The sequence below is a fragment of the Eriocheir sinensis genome, chromosome 42, assembly GCF_024679095.1.
Source record: "Eriocheir sinensis breed Jianghai 21 chromosome 42, ASM2467909v1, whole genome shotgun sequence".
Classification (NCBI taxonomy): Eukaryota; Metazoa; Arthropoda; class Malacostraca; order Decapoda; family Varunidae; genus Eriocheir; species Eriocheir sinensis.
The window spans coordinates 11,261,931-11,283,725 of NC_066550.1; the positions used below are offsets into that span (position 1 = coordinate 11,261,931).

The following is a 21,795-nucleotide window of genomic DNA, read 5'->3' on the forward strand; positions in this document are numbered from 1 at the left end:
AAAATCACATACTAAAATTCACATACTAAAATCACATACTAAAATTCACATACTAAAAATTCACATACTAAAATCACATACTAAAATTCACATACTAAAAATTCACATACTAAAAATTCACATACTAAAATCACATACTAAAATTCACATACTAAAATCACATACTAAAATTCACATACACTAAAAATTCACATACTAAAATTCACATACTAAAAATTCACATGCTAAAATTCACATACTAAAAATTCACATGCTAAAATTCACATACTAAAATTCACATACTAAAAATTCACATACTAAAAAATTCACATACTAAAAATTCACATACTAAAATTCACATACTAAAAATTCACATACTAAAAAATTCACATACTAAAAATTCACATACTAAAAAATTCACATACTAAAAATTCACATACTAAAAATTCACATACTAAAAAATTCACATACTAAAAATTCACATACTAAAAATTCACATACTAAAAAATTCACATACTAAAAATTGACATACTAAAAATTCACATACAAAAAAATTCACATACTAAAAATTGACATACTAAAAATTCACATACTAAAAAATTCACATACTAAAAAATTCACATACTAAAATTCACATACTAAAAATTCACATACACTAAAAATTCACATACTAAAAATTCACATACTAAAGTAAATTCACATATTAAAGTAAATTCACATACTAAAAATTCACATACAAAAAATTCACATACTAAAAAATTCACATACTAAAAAATTCACATACTAAAAATTCACATACTAAAAAATTCACATACTAAAAATTCACATACTAAAAAATTCACATACTAAAAATTCACATACTAAAAAATTCACATACTAAAAATTCACATACTAAAAAATTCACATACTAAAAATTCACATACTAAAAATTCATACTAAAATTCACATACTAAAAATTCACATACTAAAAATTCACATACAAAAAATTCACATACTAAAATTCACATACACTAAAAATTCACATACAAAAAATTCACATACTAAAGTAAATTCACATACTAAAGTAAATTCACATACTAAAAATTCACATACAAAAAATTCACATACTAAAAAAATTCACATACTAAAAATTCATACTAAAATTCACAGGACACACTTACCACACACTTACCCAGCATGCATAATTATTACACGGACCTGCTTCTTAATGCACAAGTTTGCAATTCACACGTGGATAAGACAAAAGTTTGATCCATGAGCTTATATAAATTTGCTACACAGGCTGGTGAATGGAATAAGCCTTCGTATATATTGGTTTGCTAATGTATATATAGGTTACTTTTAGTTGGAAGTGATAAACAGTGGACCAGAGCAAGAACAAGCTCTCTAAAGAAAAAATAAACTATAGGCCTACCAAAGAACAGAAGGATAACTGGAAACTAACAAAAAGTGATAGTGGTGATGAAAATACTAATGGTGACGATAGGCCTATACTACACTTCCTTCTTCCTCGCACTGTTCTACCTGTTCCCTTTTTTTTTTTTGCCCTCCTTCTTTATCCTCTGTACTTCTCTCTTCCTGTTCTTAATCCTCTTTCTGTGACGTCTAGCCAAAATAATCTTAACAATTTGACTTCGTTTTTCCCACCTGTTCTCTTAACTGTAAACTTCATATCTCCTCTCTTGCCAAATCAGCTTGTCTCCCTTCCAGATGCTAACCATATACACAGGCACTGTCCACCTCTGTAGTCAAAGGCTCTCATCAACCCCCCTTCCTTTCACTGAGTTTTGTAATTTTTTAGTCTACCTCTTAAAACTCTGACAATGTTACTTCCTGTTTTCTATCTTCTAACAATATTTTTATGCTGACTGCTCTTCTGAACCTGCTAACTGCATGCCTTCCCCCCTCACACACACGTTTCTACTCTAGCTCATCCCTGTACTATACAAATCCCTTATGCAAGAGTTAACCAGCATCATCATCTCTGTCCAAATCCCTTATGCAAGAGTTAACCAGAATCTTCATCCCTGCGCTATCCAAACCCTTATGCAAGAGTTAACCAGCATCTTCATCACTGCTCTATCCAAATCCCTTATGCAAGAGTTAACCAGCATCTTCATCCCTGCGCTATCAAAATCCCTTATGCAAGAGTTAACTAGCATCTTCATCCCTGCGCTATCCAAATCCCTTATGCAAGAGTTAACCAGCATCTTCATCCCTGCGCTATCCAAATCCCTTATGCAAGAGTTAACTAGCATCAAGTTGTCAACCACACGTCAGCTTGTGGTCCTAATTAATCATACAGTTCATATTCCTCTTAGGCTTTACATGCTAGTTAACACACGTGATATGACATTCTTACGGCAAAACAAGGTAACACTCAATATGGGATCTTACTAACCTGTTAAAATTCTCATCATCTTGCTTCTCGTCCTCTCTTCCTCCTCCTCTTCCTCTATTTCTGCCTTTCTCCTCCTCCACCTCCTTCCTCTTCCCCTTCTCCTTCTGGTGGTGTGTGCGCAGCCGTCAGCAGACCGTCAGCAGGGCGGGGCCGTAGCGCTAAGAGAGGTTCGGTGCACAGCCACCTCCTTCCCTGAGTGTCCGCCATCACTGTGACGTCACGACTGGCCCGAAGGTTCTTGTTCAGGTTAAAATTTCATGTAAACTGTAACATACGAGACTTGAGGAATATCCATGGAAATGTTGTGTGTGATTTCTTGCTGCATTTCAAAATAATGTTAACAGTGATAATATAATTGTTTTTAACGTTATTTTGAGCTGCTTTATGTTACTTATGAATAAGAATGAGTTTGATGATAAAGTAATTCGTTCCAGTATGTATATTATAAAGAAAAGACTTAAATGTTAGATTTCACAAAGGAAAGTAAATTTATAATATATTTCTTTAATTTAAAAAGTTGACCATTCCATTAAAATAAAACCTGAAAGAAGCGAGTCGTGGCGTCACTGTGAAGCTTCGCCGCGGGGCTCGAAGCAACTCAATGTTGTTCGGAGCCTCGGCGCGGCGGCCACGGCGGCGCGCAGAGCCAGGCCGCTCAGTGTGGCTGGTGCGGGTGCCTGCTGTGTGCGTGAGTCCGTGTGTACGCCCGGCAGGTGTCACTAGTCATGAACAACAAACAGCTCAAAAAGAAGAAGCCGCCGGCGAGGCGTAGGAAGGTAGAGTTTAACGATATCAGTGTTGTTAAGTGTGTGGCGGTGGTGGTCGTGATTAGGCTGTTATATGTATGTGTGTGTGTGTGTGTGTGTGTGTGTCCCACTCACCCCTCCGTGTGTTGCAGGCGGCGGGGCAGGAGGCAGCGGCGCCGCACATGCCGTCGTGGGAACAGCTCCAGGCGCGGGTGTCCCGCCCGCTGGTGCGGCCCACGTGGGTGGTGCGGCCCGCGCCGCCGCCACCAGAGGACGATGAGGACGAGGAGGACGAGGACGAGGAGAGTGGCAGCGACGGCGAGAGTCGCCCGTCGACCCGCGAGCCGCCGCCGCCCGCGCTGCGCCGCGCCGTGATGGTGCCGGTGTTCCGCCACCTGAGCCGCCGCGACCTGCGCGTGGCCATGCAGGTGTGCCGCGCCTGGGCCTCCTGGGCCCTCACGCCCAGCCTCTGGGCCTCCATCGACCTGGCGCACGCCACGCTGGACCGCAACCACCTGGCGGGCGTGGTGCGCCGTCAGCCCGCGCGCCTCTGCCTCAGCTGGGCGCGCCTGGACGCCGAGCAGCTGTCGTGGCTGCTGGCGCGGCTGCCGCAGCTGCGGCGCCTGGAGCTGACGGGGCAGGAGTGGCCCCTCGTGGCCTGCCTCGCCTCGCCCTACTGCCCCGCCCTCACGGCCCTCGACCTGTCCCACTGCGCCGGCGTGACGGACGCCGCCCTGGCCTGCCTGCTGGGGCCACCGCGCGCCCACCGCCCCGGCCACCGCCACGCCAACTCGCGCCTGCGGCAGCTCACCTTCCTGTCCGTGGCGGGCACGCAGGTGGGCGACGAGGGCGTGCGGGCGGTGGTGAGGGCACTGCCGCACTTGTCCCACCTGGACCTGAGCGAGTGCCAGCGTGTGACGGAGGTGAGCGCCGCGCTGGTGGCGCACCCCGCCAGCGTGGTGCGCGACGCCCTCACGCACCTCGACCTGCGAGGCTGCCACGGCGTGGCGCCCACCTGCCTGCCCGCCCTCGCCCGCCTGCCGCGCCTCGCCCGGCTTGGTCTGCACCCCGGGGGCGTGCCCTTGCCCGCCGTCAGGGTCTGGGGCGCCTCGCACGGCTACACCCTCGACGAGGAGCACATGCTGGTGCGCCCGCCGCCCGCCGCGCCGCGCCCAGACACTGACTTCGAGGACTCGGCGCCGCCCAGCCCCGCCCCGCCAGCCCCGCGCCCCGCCGAGCAGCGGCAGCGGGAGGAGAAGGAAGAGGTGAAGGCAGAGAAAGATGAGAAGGAAGAAGGAGAGAAGGAAGAAAAGGAAGGAGAGAAGAAAGCCGTTGCCTCCGAGATGAACGGTGCTGAAGGGAAGAAGGGCGGCGAGGGCGTGGCCGCGCCGCCTGAGGCTGACGCCCCCGCCTCCCCCCAGCGGCGGGAGAAGGCGGAGCAACAACAACAACAACTTGTACAGAAGAAGGAAGACAAGGAGGACAAGAAAAAAGACAGTGAAAACGAAAAGTCGACCTCACAGACAGACACAAAGGACAAGAACAAGACCTCAACTCCATCCACCGCCTCCACCACCACCACCACCTCCACACCACCACAGACCCCCAAAGTGACCCCGGGGGAGGGGGGGAAGGGTATCAAGAGGACCGCCACGCCCCCCCAGCAGCCCCCCGCCAAGAGGACACACGTCGGCCCCTCCCCCAGCAGGAAGAGGACGGAGAAGCAGGTTGGGAGGAAAGCAGGAGGGAAGAAAACAACCCCGCCTGCTGACTCCTCTTCCTCTTCAGCAGGGAAGGGAGTGACTGCTTCTGCTGCGCCGGAGAAGACTCGTGCCTCTTCCTCCTCCTCTTCCTCTTCCTCTTCTCCTCCTCCTCCCACCTCAGACCTCGGTAAAGTAGTGGAAAGTGAAGCGAAGAGTCCACGATTAGGGAAGGTTGCTCTCTCTTCCTCTTCTCCCTCCTCCTCTTCTTCCTCTTCCTCCTCCTCCTCTTCTTCCTCTTCATCATCTTCCTCTTCACAAGACTCCAGAAAAAGTGCAGCTTCCTCTTCCTCTTCAGATAGTAAAAAGTCCTCCTCTTCCTCTTTCTCTTCCTCTTCCGTCGATACAAAAAAATCATCCTCTTCTTCCTCTTCCTCCTCTTCTGCTGAGTCCAAGAAGTCACACTCCTCTTCCTCCTCTCAAGAGCCCAAAAAGTCACCCTCTTCCTCCTCCTCCTCCTCCTCTTCCTCTTCACCCCAAGAAACGAAGAAGTCTATCTCCTCTACCTCTTCCTCCTCTTCCTCACCATCACCTCCACCTTCTCAAGACCCCAAGAAGACCACCACCACCACCACCACCACCACCTCCACCTCCTCTTCCTCTTCGCAAGACAAAACTCCTCTTGCCTCTTCAAAGGGAAACAAGAGTCTAGAATCACTACCTCAGAACCAGAAGACTCTTGAATCCTCCCCTTCCTCTTCCTCTTCAAAAGCCACCTCCGGAAATCACAAACCTAACCAGTCCACAAAAGAAGCGACTAATCAAGACCAAGCCTCCACCTCCTCCACCTCTTCCACCTCATCCGCATCCCCCTCCACTGCTACCAAGAGCCCTACCACACCCTCCACCCAGTCCACCACCCCTGCCAAACCCGCTGCCACTGGAACGGAAGAGAAGGATGGACTGAAGGACGGGAAAGGTGGACTGCGACAAGGAGGGACGCAAGGGTCTACACAAACAGCCACGGGGTCTTCGCCAACCACCAAGACCAGCCCACAGCAGACCTCACAGACCAAAGCGACGTCACACAGCGCGAAAACCACAGCGAGTTCGTCCCCGCAGCGCCACAGAACGACGGCACAGACTCAGAAAACCGCGGTGAGTGACAGTAAGGCCACAGCGCAGTCGAACTCATCCCCCACGGAACACAGCAATGCCTCGTCTGCTTCCGCTAAGACCACAGCACCAATAGCAGCAACAGGAGGAGGAAAGACAAGCACCCAGGCCCAACACAGCGCCAAACCAGCCTCACAGAACACTCGGAACACAACGCAGACTCAAAACAGCAACACACCATCGCCTCAGAGCAACACAAAGTCCGCCAACACAACGCAAAATGCCAGAGAGGGTAACGGAACTTCTGGTACCTCGAACGCCAGTATGAGTCAGCAGGGATCACAGGGGAGGCTCACCAGTCAGCAGAAGGAGGATAGAATGACCCAAGCCAGCCAGACCTTACGGAAAACTGCGACATCCCCGGAAATCCCGAAGGTCACATTGGAGGCGAAAATCGAGAGACCGGAGAAGGTGGAGGAGAAGGAGAAGGAGAAGACGAAATCCTCCTCCGCCCAAGGGAAGGGAGAGACGGAGGGACGGAGGAAAGAAGCGGATAAGGAGGAAAATCATGCTACGAAGAGTGGAGAGTCGCAAGCCATTAGTCAGAAGAATGTTATCGTGACCTCTGTGGAAGTCCATCGCGCCCACAACGATGAAAAGAAAGTGGAGGAGAACGCAGCAGCCAACACCTCCACCTCCTCCACATCCTCCTCTCTGCCTTCCTCGTCTTCCCCCTCCTCCTCCTCCTCCTCCTCCAGTGCAGCGAAGAGGCTGGAGAGGAGGCAAAGTGTGAGGAAGGCGAGGGAGGAGGAGGCGAAAGTGGAGGAGAAGAAGGAGAAGGAGAGGGAGAGAAGCGAACACAAGGAGAAGGAGGAGAAGGAGAAGAGGAAGGAGTCGAAATCACGAGCGGATGAGATGAACAAAATAACCATTGAGGAGTCTGGAAATAAACAACAACAACAACAACAACAACAACAACAGCAACAACAGGGCGGAGGACAGCCAGGAACAAGACGGAACTCGGACGAACCGCAACAACAGCAACACAAAAAACAACAAAACAACAGCAACAACAGCAACACGCACAAACGCAACACAAGTGAAAAACAACAGAATCAACAGGAGCATTCACCGTCCCCCTCTTCATCATCATCATCATCAGGTTCTCGGTTCAAACAGGAGAAGGACATTGTGACGCGTTCGACCAAGAGGCTGAAAACGGACGAAAAACAACAGGCAACAGGGACAACAACAGGAGGAGGTGGAGGAGAGGAGAGTAAGGGAACGGAAGAGTCGCCGAAGAGAGGAGAAGGAGGAGGAGGAGGAGGAGGAGGAGGGAAGGGGAAGACGAAGAGGGAAAAGGAGAAGAAGGAGGAGGAAGGGAAGGGAAGGAGGAGTAAAATGGAAGCTGAAGAATATATGTTAAAATTACGTCGGAAATCGAGTGATGGAGGTGGAGGAGGTGGAGGAGGAGGTGGAGGAGGAGGTGGAGGAGGAGGAGGTGGAGGAGGAGGAGGAGGAGAGGCAAATACAGGAGGAAACAGTGGAGGTACACCTGAAAATCCCTCCACCTCCTCCTCCTCCTCTTCCTCTTCCGACCCACAGAAGAAAGAGGAAGACAAGGAGGAGAAGATGAAGTCAAGAAGAAGATCCACGAGGGAGGAGGAAGGAGGAAGACACGGGGAGAGAAGACAAAGGGAGGAGAGAGAGAAGTCTTCCTCTTCTTCCTCTTCCTCTTCCGACAAACACCACCATCACCACCACCACCATCACGACCCCTCCTCCTCCTCCTCCTCCTCTTCCTCTTCCTCTCACTCCTCCGAATCAAGGAAGAGGAAAGCAGAGGAAGGGGAGGAGAGTGTTAGCAAGAGGAGTAGAGAGGGAGAGGAGGGAGGAAAGGGAGGAAGAAGGGAGGGAAGAGAGGGAGGGAGAGAGAGGCCAGAGAGGTCCCATCGCTCTCCAAGAAGACTCTCCATGTGTCAGTGATTGAGTCCTCTTCCTCTTGATTTTCCTCTTGTTCCTCTTCTTTGTCCTCTTTCCTCTTGGTAATTTTTCCTCGTTGATCTCTTTTGGTTTCTTCATTTTCTTCCTCTTCTTTGTCTTCTGTTGCTTCCTCTTGATTTTCTTCTTTGTCTTCTTTCCTCTTGAATTTTGGTTTTGTTGTTTTCCTCTTCCTCTTTCATTTTGTTCTCTTGTTTGGTCTTACTCTTACTCTTCTTCTTCCTCTTGATCCTCTTCTTCCTCTTCTTTGTCCTCCTTCCTCTTGAATTTTGGTTTTGTTGTTTTCTTCTTTGTCTTCTTCTGTCTTGTCCTCTTTAATGTTTCATCATCACTTTCTTTTCTTCCTCTTCTTTGTCCTCTTTCCTCTTGATTCTCTTGGATCTGTCATTTTCTTCTTCTGTCTCTTCCTCTTCCTTGTTTGGTCTTCTTACTTTTCCTCCTTTTCCTCTTCCTTTTGTCCTCATTTTCCCCTTTTTCTTCCTCTTCCAATTTCTTTTCTTCTTACTTTCTTCTCTTCTTCCTCCTCTTCCTCTTTTTCTTCCTTTTTATTTCCTGTGAGAGAGAAAAGAAACCAATTTTTAGATACATTGTGAGAGAGAGAGAGAGAGAGAGAGAGAGAGAGAGAGAGAGAGAGACCGACCAGATACATTTGCTACCTAACTCCACTTTTTTTTTTTTTTTGTATATATTTAAAACTTACTTTGAAGATTAGAAAAAAAAATAGTTACGAAGCAATTTTTAAAAAGTTAAGTTTAGATTATTATTATTATTATTATTATTATTACTTAAGGAATAAAAAGGCAGGTACAAAGTAATGTTTTTTTTTTTTGTTTTTTGTTTGTGTTTGTTAATGTGAATTTGAAGGTTGAAAATAAGAAGTGTTGTGATTGAGAGAGAAAGAAAGAAAGAGAAAGGAGAAGAAAAAGTTGAAGAAAGAGAGAGAAAGAAGGAAAAAGATGTGAGATAGAAATAGAAAAAGACAAAGAGAGAGAAAGGAGAAGAAAATGATAGAGAGAGAAAGGAAAAGAAAACGTTAGAGAGAAAGAAGGAAAGAAAATGTTAAAGAAAAGAAATAAAAAGAAAATGTTAAAGAAAAAAAAATGTTAAGAGAAAAAGAAAGAAAAAGAAAATGTTAAAGAAAATGTTGAAGAGAAAGAAATATAAAGAAAATGTTGAAGAGAGAGAAAATATTAGAGAAAGAAAAAGTTAAAGAAAGAAAGAAAGAAGAAAAGTTAGAGAAAGAAAGAAAAAGAAAACGATAGTGATAGAAAGAAAGAAAGAAAATGTTAGAGAAAAGAAAACAGTAAAAAAAAGAAAGAAAAAAGAAAATGTTTGAGAAAGAGAAATAAGAAGGAAAAGTTAAAGAAAGATAAAGAAAATGTTAGAGAAAGAAAAAGAAAGAAAAGAAAATGTTAGTGAAAGAAAGAAAGACAATGTTAGAGAGAGAGAAAGAAAGAAAGAAAAAGTTAAGTAGAATAATGCTTTAAGTTTTTGTACATAAATCATAATACATTTTAAGAGTAATTTTTGTTGATTTACTATTATTATTACTATTATTATTATTACTACTACTATTACTACTACTACTACTACTACTACTACTACTACTACTACTACTACTACTACTACTACTATTAATGTTATCACCTATACAGTACATGGATTAAGAAAAGATAGGGAAAAAAGAAAAGATAGAAAAGGGAAGGAAAAGATGACTGGATAGATAGTAAGGGAGATAAAGGGAGAAAGGGAGAAGGATAAAGAAGGGAGAGGAGGAAAAGAAGAGGGTATGATAAGGGAGAATAAGGAAGGGAGGAAGAAAAGGAGGAAAGGGAAGATGAGGAAGAGGAAAAGAGGGGAAAGGAGAGAAGAGGAGGAGAAGGAAGAGGAGGTAGACAAAAAAGAGGGAGAGGGAGGAGTTAAAGAAGGAAGAAGGGAGAAAGGAAGCAGGAAATAAAAGAGGAAGAGGAAGAGGAGGTAGACAAAAGGGAGGGAAGGAGGAACGAAGAGAGGAAGTAAAGAAGGGAGAAGAAGGAACGGAGGAAAAGAAATAAGAGAAGAGGAAGAGGAGGAGGAAGAATGGAGAAGAATAAATGAAGGAAAATAAATAAAAAGAGAAGAGGAAGAGGAGGAAGACGAGGTAAACAAAAGGAAGGGAGAGAGGAGGGAAAGAAGGAATAAGAGAGAAGGAGAAAGGAGTAAAGAAATAAAAGAGGAAGAGGAAGAAGAGGAGGAGGAGGAGGAGGGCGTAGTTTAATCACCTAAAAGTACATGATTAAAAAAAGAATGTATATTGTATTGTTAATTAAGACCTTTCTACCTGGGATCACCTGTGCAGATTTTAACATGATTTTTCTATACCTCAAAGTTGAAGATTCTTATGTACGTTATTTTGACGAATTATACATACACACACACACACACACACACACACACACACACACACACACACACACACACACGGGAAAGGTATGGATGGATTAAACTGAGCAATATTTAATAGGTTAAAAAGTGGTTAATATAATTTTTGTTTTTTTTGTTTTTTTTGGTGTGTTAAGTGTTGGTAAGTGCAATAATTTTTGTGATAGGTTTTCTGCCACACTTTACACTTGATATTTAAACGCGTGCATACTTACACACATACTTACACACTTACATACTTACATACACAAAAAATCTTAATATTTACACACACACAAATACTTACACAAAACTTAACATTTACACACACAAATACTTACACACTTTACACTTCACACTACTTACACACATAATTATAAGTACCATTTCTTGTTCATCCATTATTATTATTATTATCATTATTATTATTATTATTATTATTATTATTATTATTATTCTGTACAGGTATATTCTTAGTACGTTTGTTATCCAAGTATACTACAGTAACACTTAATACTACAACTCCAAGGTCCTTAAGGTGTATTAGTGTATACTTAAGAATATGAATACAACTTTTTATATCTATGTGTGTGTATGTATAGTGTCTGATAGTGAATGTGTATACCATGACTCTTTATTATTAGTATGTATAGTGAATGACCTCTCTCTCTCTCTCTCTCTCTCTCTCTCTCTCTCTCTCTCTCTCTCTCTCTCTCGCTCTCTCCTTTTAACTCCGTATTGAAGATGTGAATGATGATGATGGTGATGATGATGGAAAAAAAAATGATGTTTGTGTTTGATTTTAGAAGTTGATTTTGAGAGATGATGTGAATATGATGACGGTGATGATGGTGAAAAAATGTATTGTTTGTGGTTGATTTTATTTGATTTTTAAGGTTGTTGATTTTTATTGATTTTTTCTCTTTTGTTGATGACACTGAGAGCCAAGATCAAGGTCGATTTTAGAAGTTCATTGATTCTTCTTGCTGTTGTATAGTTTATTTTAGTCATATTTTCTTCCCTGTGTGATTCAATGATTTTAGAAGTTCACTAATTCATCTTGCTGTTGTATAATGTATTTTAGTTATATTTTTTTCCCTGTCTGACTTGATGATATTTTTTTAATTTCTATTGTTTTAACTTTTCTTTCCTTCCTCAACCTATATTTCAGTCATTTTTTATGCTTTATACACCCTAATAGTTAAATGATACAATGAAAAAAAGCATTCATTAATAAAAAAATCATACCACAAATGAAAATAAAAACACGGTACATTAAAAAAACCATTCGTAATAAAAAGAAAAACAAAGGAAATTAAACCAAAATCAATTCATCATCATTTCTCGTGGAGAGAGAGAGAGAGAGAGAGAGAGAGAGAGAGAGCAGGTGAACACAGGTGACACATATTCCTACGGTTAGACAAACAAACAAACAAACAGACAAATAACGTTCAGGTGTTTCTTAAATCTTCCGAGCCAAGGTGAGCAGAGTGTTGTGTGTGTGTACATAGTGGTGTTGTGTGGCGTAGCGGTTGTGTTGCTGTTTGTGTTGCTCTGTAATAAAGAAGGTAAACTGAGAAGGTGGTGGTGTTTCAATTTTCTTGTTGTTGTTGTTGTTGTTGATGTTTTTGTGTTGCTTAATCCTGTTCCTCCTCCTCCTCCTTCCTCTTCTTCTTCTTCATCTTTCTTTTTCTTCAGGTTTCTTTTTTTTCTTTTTCTTTTCTTCTTTTTCTTTCTCCTTTATTTTTCTTCTTCTTCATTTGCTTTTTCTTCTTTATTTTTTTCTTTCTTTTTCTTCTTTTTCTATTTCTTGTTATTCTTTTTTTCTTTTTTCTTCTGCTTTTCTTCTTGTTTTTTCTTCTTTATATCTTCATTATTATCTTGCTCTTCCTTCCTCTTCCTCTTCCTCTTCCTCTTCCTCCTCCTCCTCCTCCTCCTCCTCCTCCTCCTCCTCCTCCTCTTCCTCCTCCTCTCTCTCCCTCTGAAGGATATACATAAAAAAGAGGGTAGGGAAAGGATTATGGAGAAGGGGGAAAGAGACAAGGATGGAAGAGGAGGAGGGGAAAGAGGAGTAAGAGGAGGAGGAGGAGGAGGAGGAGGAGATTAATAACAGAAAAAAAGAAGAAAAAGAAAAACATGAAAAAATTAAACAAGTGAAAATGAATGTACTATTTATAAACAAGAGCCAAAAAAAAAATATAAATCACAAGGAAAAAAAAAAAAAAAAAAAAAAAAATTAATGCAATAAAAGGAAAAACATTAACTTATAAGCAAATAGCGCACAAAATCTAGGAAAAAAGGAAAATATAATGTATGAAAAAATGCCTCGGGAAAACAAAAGCAAGTGAAAAAATGCATGTGGAAAAACTATAAAAATGCAAAAAAAAAGAAAACTAGAAAAAAATAGTCAAAATTAAAATAAAAAACGAAAAAAAATACAAGCTGAAAAAGAAAAAAAAAAAAAGAAAAAAAAAAAAAAAAAAAATAAAAATACAAAAAGTTAAGAAAAAACAAACAAAAAAAAAAAAAAAAAAAAAAAAAATCTCGACACCTAAATTTTTAAGGACTTTTTTTTATAAGGATGTCACGACTTATATATATTCAGCCTTAGACGGCCCTTCTAAGGCGCTCAAAGGCTGGGTGGGACGAGGCGAGGGTGAAGGAAAATGAAAAATGAATGAAAGAATAATGTTTGGACCATAAATATTTGAGAAAGGGGAAGGAAGGAAGGAAGGGAAGGAGGTAGGCTTGATAATCTCTCTCTCTCTCTCTCTCTCTCTCTCTCTCTCTCTCTCTCTCTCTCTCTCTCTCTCTCTCTCTCTCTCTCTCTCTCTCTCTCTCTCTCTCTCTCTCTCTCTCTCTCTCTCTCTCTCTCTCTCTCTCTCTCATTTCACGTATATTTATTCCTTTCTTTGACAATTTCTCGTATATTCTCATCTCTCTCTCTCTCTCTCTCTCTCTCTCTCTCTCTCTCTCTCTCTCTCTCTCTCTCTCTCTCTCTCTCTCTCTCTCTCTCTCTCTCTCTCTCTCTCTCTCTGTATCTCCCCTTCCCTCTTCTTCTTTTCCCTTCTCCTCCCAAGTTGTCCTAATCTGTTTCTCTCATTTCTTTACTCTCTCTCTCTCTCTCTCTCTCTCTCTCTCTCTCTCTCTCTCTCTCTCTCTCTCTCTCTCTCTCTCTCTCTCTCTCGGTATAGGAAATCCTGTATAAACTGCGGCAAAAATTCGTAAAAGCGTCTGTGTTCTAAAATTCTTTGTATCATAATAAGGGGGCAACACGCGACCCGTTTTCTTCTCCCACAATAATATTTCGTTTTCTTTTCCGCTCTCTCGTAGACTTCGTTATTTTTTTTGCTTGTTTGCTATTGTCGTTTCTATTCTGTTTTCTGTTGTCTTTTTTTTCTTCATTTTCTTCCAGTTTTCCTTCTTGTTTCTTTATCTTATTTATTTTTTTTCTTCATATTTTCTTACCTTTCTTCAATTTCCTTTCTTCTTTTACTTTTTTTTCTCTTTCACTTTATTTTCTACACATTTTTTCTCTTTTCATATTTTTTATCAACTTTTTCCTCTCCTCTTTTTTTTCTTTTTCTCTTCCACTTTATTTTCCACCTAATTTCCACATTATTTTCTGCACATTTCCTTTCTTTTTCTCTCTATTCCATTTCTAACTTTCTTTATCTTTACCACTAGGTATAAAGTTACAAAAGATAATTGAAAAAAAAAGTAAAAAACACGGAAATAAACATGAAATAGGAAAAAACACAGAAAAATAATTATCAGAGGAAAAGGGGAAGGAAAAGAAGAGAGAGAAGAGGGAGATGAAGAGAGGGAGGGAATAAGAAAAGAAGGGAGAGGAAAGAAAAGAGATAAGGAAGAAAGGAAAAGGAGGAAGAGAAGGAGGAGGTGGAGGATGGGGTAGTGTGTGTGTGTATGTGTGTGTGTGTTTGTGTGTGTTTGTGTGTGTGTGTTTGTGTGTGTGTGTGTGTGTGTGTGTGTGTGTGTGTGTGTGTGTGTGTGTGTGAAAGGGGTATTACTCTCCCCTTCTCTTTAATCCTTTTCACAAACTTTCCAACTTTTTTCCTCAAGTAATTTTCTTCCCCTCTCCAAATGGTGGTATATTATTTTTTTTTTTTATCTCTCCCTCCACGATTTTTTTCTTCATCTTTTCTTTATCTTTTACTGTTTCTCTTTTTCTTTGTTTCTCTGTTTTGTATTTGTTTATCTCTTTTTTTATTTATTTCTGATTCTATTTCTTCCTTCCTTCCTTCCTTCCTCCTTTCCTTTCCTTTCTTTCTCTCCTGTCTTTCTTCCTTCCTTCCTCCTTTCCTTCTCCTTTTCTCTTTCTTTCTCCCTTCCTTCCTTCCTCCTTTCCTTTCCTTTCTTTCTCTCCTGTCTTTCTTCCTTCCTTCCTCCTTTCCTTCTCCTTTTCTCTTTCTTTCTCCCTTCCTTCCTTCCTCCTTTCCTTCTTTTTCTTATCCTTCTCTCCTTCTTTCTACCTTTCTTCCTTCCTTCCTTTCTCATTTTCTTCTTTCTCTTCTCCTTCTCTCCTTTCTCCCTTTCTTCCTTCTCTTCTCCTTCTCTCCTTCTTTCTTCCTTCCTTCCTCCTTTCCTTTCCTTTTTTCTCTTCTCCTTCTCTGTTTCTTTCTGCCTTTCTTCCTTCCTATCTTCCTTCCTTCCTTCTTTCCTTTCCTTTCTTTCCCTTCTCCTTTTTCTTTTTCTTTCTTTCTAATTCCCTCCTTCCTTCCTTCCTATCTTCCTTCTTTCTCTTCTTCTCTCTTTCTTTCTTTCTGCCTTTCTTCTTTCCGTCTGAAGGGAGAAGGAAAGGAGAAAAAGGGAGAAGGAAGTGAAAAAGAAGTACAGAGGAAAAGGGAGAAGGAAAATAGGGAGAAGGGAGATGGGAAAGAAGGGAAGAAAAGTAGAGGGGAGAGACAAGAATGGGGGAGAGGAACAAAAGAGGAAAAGAAAGAGGAGGAAGAGGAGGTGGAGAGGAGGAGCCACATCTGTTCTCTCCTTCCCCCTCCCCCTCCTCCCCCCCCTTCATCTTACCCTCTCTTCCCTACTCCTCCTCCTCCTCCTCCTCCCCCCCTTCTTCCAACACCTTCATCCCTCCTCCTCCCTACTCCCTCCCTCTTCCTTCCTTCCTCTCATCCCCCTCACTCCCTTCCTCCCCCTCCCCCTCCCCCCCTCCCTCCCCTTTAAGCAGGTGTGTGTCTGTAAAACTGAGCAAAAATTTTAATGGTTTTCTAAAAGGGCGAAAATTACCATCATTATTTTCACCGAATTTTCACGGCCACAGAGAGAGAGAGAGAGAGAGAGAGAGAGAGAGAGAGAGAGAGAGAGAGAGAGAGAGAGAGAGAGAGAGAGAGAGAGAGAGAATCTCCTCTTCTCTCTCTCTCTCTCTCTCTCTCTCATCAATTTCTCTCTATCGTCCATCCTTCCATCGATCTCACCTGTCCATGTTAATTACCTGGTCTTAAGCTATCCTCAATTATCTACCTGTTTACCTGTTTATCTGTGTGTGTGTGTGTGTGTGTGTGTGTGTGTGTGTGCGCGCGCCCGTCTAATCAACACTAATCACAGCGCACAGGTACTAAACACACACACACGCACGCACGCACAGGTGAGTTTTCTCGTTACCTGTCCCAAAGTTAACACCTGTGACGCGCTGTGGGTGGTTTATGCGGGGTTGTGGCGATCATTCATTGGGATACTTTATTGGGGGTTTTGTTTTTGTTAGATTTTGTTAGTTTTCTTTAATCATGGTTACTGTTTTTATTTGTCTGTTTATTTGTTTTGTTTTTCTACTTTTTATTTTATTTCAATTTTGTGACTTTTCTTCATTTTTGTTATATTGTATTTTTGTATGTATTATTTTTACCTCGATTTCGTTACTTTTCTTAATTTTTGTTGCTGTATTTATTTATCTATTTATTTATTTTGTTACTCTACTTCTGATTTTACTTCGATTTTCTAATTTTTTTTCAATTTTGTAACTTTTCTTCATAAAAAAAACCGAGTATAATTACGTTAGGGAATGAAACAGATATGGCAAAAGAAATTAAATACACACACACACACACACACACACATTAACACACTTCCCCCCCCCCTCATTCGCTCCCCCCCTCCTCCTCTCCTCCCTCCTCTTCCCCCTCCTCCTCCCCTCTTCCTCTCTCTTCCCCCTCCTCCTTATCCCCCCACATGAGCTGATATGCAAGAAAACAGCAACGCCGTCGAGTATTATTGCCAAACTTTTCTGTCCTGCTTTCCTCCTCCTCCTCCTCCTCCTCCTCCTCCTCCTCCCTCCCTCTCAAAACTCGTCTTTCCTCCCTTCCTCCTTCTTCCCTTCCTTCTTCTCCTCCTCCTCTTCCTCAGAACTTGCCTTTCCTACCTCCCTCTTTCCTTCCCCCCTTCTCCCCTCTCTTTCTACCCCTCAAAACTCGTCTTCCCTCCCTCTCTCCCTACTTCTTCCTTTCTCTCCTCCTCCTCCTCCTCCTCCTCCTCCTCAGAACTCGTAAAAACTTTAATTCCAAAAAGAAACAGCTGAGACGAGTGTTACATCAGAGGGCAAGAGAGGAAGAGGAGGAGGAGGAGGAGGAGGAGGAGGGGCTGGGAATGAAACCGAAAAGAACAATATGCAAAAAAAAAAAGAAAAAGAAAAGAAATAATCCGATGAAAACAAAAACTAGAAAAAATAAATAAATAAATAAACTCATAAAAGAATATTAAAACGAGAGAGAGAGAGAGAGAGAGAGAGAGAGAGAAAATAAAAAAAAAAGAGAGAGGGAAAGAGAGAGAGAGGCAGATGGAGGGAAGGGAGAGAAAAGAATAGACGTTCAGAATATGGAGGAAAGGATAAAAGGGAGAGAAGGAGAGGATAAAAATTGAGGATATATATGACGGAGATAAAGGAGAGAGAGAGAGAGGGAGAGGGAGAGGAGAGGGAAGAAGAAAAGGAAGGAAGGAAAGAAGGAGAGAAAGAGGGAACGAAAATGAAAACGGAAAACCGTGAGAAATGAAGAGAAGCAGAAACACACACACACACACACACACACACACACACACACACACACACACACACACACACACACACACACACACACACACACACACACACACACACACACACACACACACACACAGATAATCACACACACACACACAGACACAGGTAAGCACAGACACACACACACACACACACACACACACACACACACACACACACACACACACACACACACACACACACACACACACACACACACACACACAGACAACCAGGCTTACATAATATATCCTTTCAGAAGCTTTTTATCATTCATTATCGTTCAATTCTCGTGATGGACAGAAGCCAAAATCGTGTCATAAAGTTTCGTCCCTGAACCCAAAGTGACTGCCATTGCTTATCGTTCGCTGATGGAATTTATACCCGGTGCTAAATTTTGTGTGTGTGTGTGTGTGTGTGTGTGTGTGTGTGTGTGTGTGTGTCAGTGTCTTAGCTTTTCTTTTTTTTCGTTTTTTTCCTTCTTTTTCTTCCACCTCCTCTTCTTCGTTTTTTTCCTTCTTTTTTTTCTTCTTTTCCCTTTCCTCCTCCTCTTCTTGTATATTCTTTCTCTTCTGCTTTTTATATTCTTCTCTTCTTCTTCTTCTTCTTCCTCTTCTTCTTCTTCTTCTTCTTCTTTTGATCAGTTCCGGAAGAAAAAAAAAGCAATAAAGAAAGAAAGCGAAAGTGAATATAAGAATGTGGGAAGATGTCAAGGAGGAGGAGGAGGAGGAGGAGGAGGAGGAGGAGGAGGAGGAGGAGGAGGAGGAGGGGGTGGGATATATAAAGGTCTTTGATGTGTGTTTGTCGACTCAGGCCCACGAGGAAAATTGTGGAGGTCTTTTTGAGCATCTTTATTTTTTTTCCTCTTTTTTTCCTCAATTTTTTTCCCTTTTTGTCTACTATTATTTTTTTACTCTTTTTTCCCTCAAATTTTTTCCCTTTTTGTCTACTAATATTTTTTTCTCTTTTTTCCCTCAATTTTTTTTCCCTTTTTGTCTACTAATATTTTTTTCCTCTTTTTTCCCTCAATTTTTTTCCCTTTTTGTCTACTAATATTTTTTCCTCTTTTTTCCCTCAATTTTTTTCCCTTTTTGTCTATTAATATTTTTTTCCTCTTTTTTTCCCTCAGATTTTTTCCCTTTTTGTCTACTAATATTTTTTTCCTCTTTTTTTCCCTCAGATTTTTTCCCTTTTTGTCTACTAATATTTTTTTCCTCTTTTTTTCCCTCAAATTTTTTCCCTTTTTGTCTACTAATATTTTTTTTCCTCTTTTTTCCCTCAAATTTTTTCCCTTTTTGTCTACTAATATTTTTTTCCTCTTTTTTTCCCTCAATTTTTTCCCTTTTTGTCTACTAATATTTTTTTCCTCTTTTTTCCCTCAAATTTTCTCCCTTTTTGTCTATTAATATTTTTTCCTGTTTTTCCCTCCATTTTTTCCTTTTGTCTATTAATATTTTTTTCCTGTTTTTTTGTATCTTTTCATATATTAGTTTTTCTTATAATGTTTTCTCCTTTGTCTTCATTTTCCCTATTTTTTTCTTTGTTTTCTTATATTTTTCCTTCTTTTTTTCCGTCTATATATTTTCTTTGATATTATTTTCCTTTTTTCCTTTTCTCAGTCTTTTTATCCATTTTCCCTTTCTCTTATAATGTTTTCTTCTTTGTCTTCATTTTCCTTTTTTTTCTTTGTTTTCTTATATTTTTTCCTACTTTTTCTTCCGTCTATGTATTTTCTTTCTCCGATATTTTTTTCCTTTCTTCCTTTTCTCAGTCTTTTTGTCCTATTTTCCTTTTTCTTTGTATAATTTTTCCCTCTTCTCTTCTTTCTTTTCATTATTTTTCCCTCTGTCTTTTTTTCCTCTTTTCGAATATTTTTTTCCTTCTCATTCTCTCCGTTTACATTTTCCTTTCTTTTAATCTGTTACGCCTCTTCCCTTCCTTCCTTATTCCCTCCTTCTCTCTCCTTTCCTTCCTGTTTATCTCCGTTTATTTTCCTTCTCATTACACAAGTCTTATATTCCTTCCATTTCTATTTCTTCTTTATTTTTTCTTTCCCTTTTCCTTCTTATTTTCCTTCTATTCTTCGTTCTTCTTTCCTTCCTTCTCTCCATCTCTAAAACCTAAATTACCTCCATTTCTATTTATATTCCTCCATCTCTGTTTTTCCTTTACCCTTTTCTTCCCTTTTCTTTTTATTTTCCTTCTATTCTTTTTCTTCTTTCTTTCCTTCTTTCTCTAAAACCTAAATTACCTCCATTTCTATTTATATTCCTCCATCTCTGTTTTTCCTTTACCCTTTTCTTCCCTTTTCCCTTCTATTCTCTTTCTTCTTTCTTTCCTTCTTTCTCTAAAACCTAAATTACTTCCATTTCTATTCCTCCTCCTCCTCCTCTTCCTCCTCCTCCCTTTTCCCACCCTTAGGCAAAGAGGTTACCCATCTGTGACCTTTGCCCTTCCTCCCTCCCTCCCTCCCTTTCTTTATTCTTGTGATGGTTTGGGCCCCCTACCTTAGGTCTTCCTTGCCCTTAGGTTACCCATTCCTTCCCTTCCTTTCTTCCTTCTTTCCTTCCCTTCTTTCTTTCTTTCTTTCTTTCCTTCCTTGCTTTCTTCCTTCCTTGGTTTCTTCCTTCCTTCCTTTCTTCCTTCCTTGCTTTCTTCCTTCCTTCCTTCCTTCCTTCTTTCCTTCCTTCTTTCCTTCCTTCCTTCCTTCCTTCTTTCCCTTCCTTCCTAATTTTTTTTCTTTCTTTGTTTCCTCCTCCTTGTTATTCTTGTTCTTGTTCTTCTTCCTCCTCCTCCTCCTCTTCCTCCTCTTCCTCCTCCTCCTCTTCTTCTTCCTCCTCCTCCTCCTCTTGTCTTGATCTTCCACCCATTTCTCTCCCCTTTTCCGCATCAGCATCTTTTACCTCCTCCTCTTCCTCCCCCTCCTCCTCCTCCTCCTCCTTCTCCTCCTCCTCCTCCTCCTCATTTTTCTCATTCCTTTCACAATAAGGAATATCGAAATATTCTGTGTCGATAGAGTGTGTGTGTGTGTGTGTGTGTGTGTGTGTGTGTGTGTGTGTGTGTGTGTAGTAAAAAAAAAAATATAAATAAAGATACAGAGAATAAATGAAGGAAATAACAGAAAATAAACGAACAATAAAAATAATTAGAGAGGAAGAGAAAATAATAATAAAAAGTTAATAAGCAAACAGTAAGAAAGAGAGGAGAAAAAGAGAAGGAAAAGAGAGGAAAAGAAAAACACTATGGAAAAAGAAGAGACGAGGAAAGAAAAAAAAACGAGGAAAATATTATGGAAGAGGAGAGAAGAGGAAAGGAAAAAAGAGGGAGGGAAAATACGAATAGATAAATAAATAAATAAATAAATAAACATGAAAGAAAACGGGGTAAACAAGACAATAAGTGAAGAGAAAACGAAATAGAAAACGGGTAAGATTTTTGAAGGGGAAACACGGACAGATATGAGACAGCAATAAGCCATGTTACGTGTGTGTGTGTGTGTGTGTGTGTGTGTGTGTGTGTGTGTGTGTATGTGTGTGTGTGTGTGTGTGTGTGTGTGTGTGTGTGTGTGTGTGTGTGCGTCACGTGTTACATATTACGAAAGTGAGGAATAAAAATTGACAGGGCGTTTGAAAATTGGAAAACCCGAAATCAAAAGTGAAAATGGAGTTTGTAGCTGAAAAAAAAAAAGATGATGGGCGTTCGAAGGGAAAAGAAATAGAAGATGGTACGAGGAAACATAAAGAAGAAGGAGTTACTGATAATGCGTGGACGAAGGAAGAAAAAGAAGATATGGAAGAAAAGGAAGAGAGGGAAGAAATATGAGATGGGAGAGAAGAAGAGAAAGAAAGTAAAGTTAAGATGGGAAGGAAAGGAAAGAAATAAAAAGATAAAAGAAGGAAGAGATGGGAGGGAAGAGAAGGAAAATAAAGAAATAAATATACAAGCGAGGGGAAAAAAGAGGAGATGGAGGCAAGAGGAAATGGGATGGAAGAAAAAGGAAGAAAAGTAAAGACAGGAAGGAGAGTAAAGAGGGAAAAGAGAGAAAGAATAGACAAAGAAAAATAATGATGGAAAAAGGTGTAAAGAAGGCAAGAAGAAAATGGTAAAAAGATAAAATTAAAGAAGAGGAAAAAGAAGAACAAAGAGAAGAAAAAAAGAAAATGAAGAAAGGGAGAGAGAAGAGGAAAAAGAAATACAAGAGAAAGAAGCTGATGAAGAAGAAGAAGAAGAAGAAGAAGAAGAAGAAGAAAAAGAAGAAAAGAGGAAAAATAACAGAGAGAGAGAGATGTATCACCTTTCTGCATAATTACCTTCTAAAGTAATACACAAAATAAATTCCTTCATATATTTTCCATTTTTTGCATATTTTATTTTTTACTGTATTTTTTTATCTCCAGCAAAAGAAAAAAA

The 21,795-nt window shown here is 40.9% G+C and overlaps 1 protein-coding gene and 1 long non-coding RNA gene across 56 annotated transcripts in view; one reads left to right on the plus strand and one right to left on the minus strand.

Annotated features, from left to right (window-relative positions):
* Window positions 1-21,795, plus strand: part of LOC127010008 (uncharacterized) — a 71,829-nt gene that overhangs the window by 29,099 nt on the left and 20,935 nt on the right. For 2 of the 6 annotated variants that reach the window (XM_050883706.1, XM_050883707.1), the window contains exon 16: window positions 3,279-7,203. In XM_050883706.1, the coding sequence (XP_050739663.1) occupies window positions 3,279-7,203 (3,925 nt within the window). Of the gene's footprint in view, window positions 1-3,278; window positions 8,808-21,795 lie in introns of all 6 variants that reach the window. The other 4 variants (XM_050883709.1, XM_050883708.1, XM_050883711.1 and 1 more) reach the window with 4 other exon arrangements.
* LOC127010009 (uncharacterized) overlaps window positions 1-21,795 on the minus strand; it is a 35,506-nt gene that overhangs the window by 6,321 nt on the left and 7,390 nt on the right. The gene's annotated exons all lie outside the window — the stretch shown is intronic.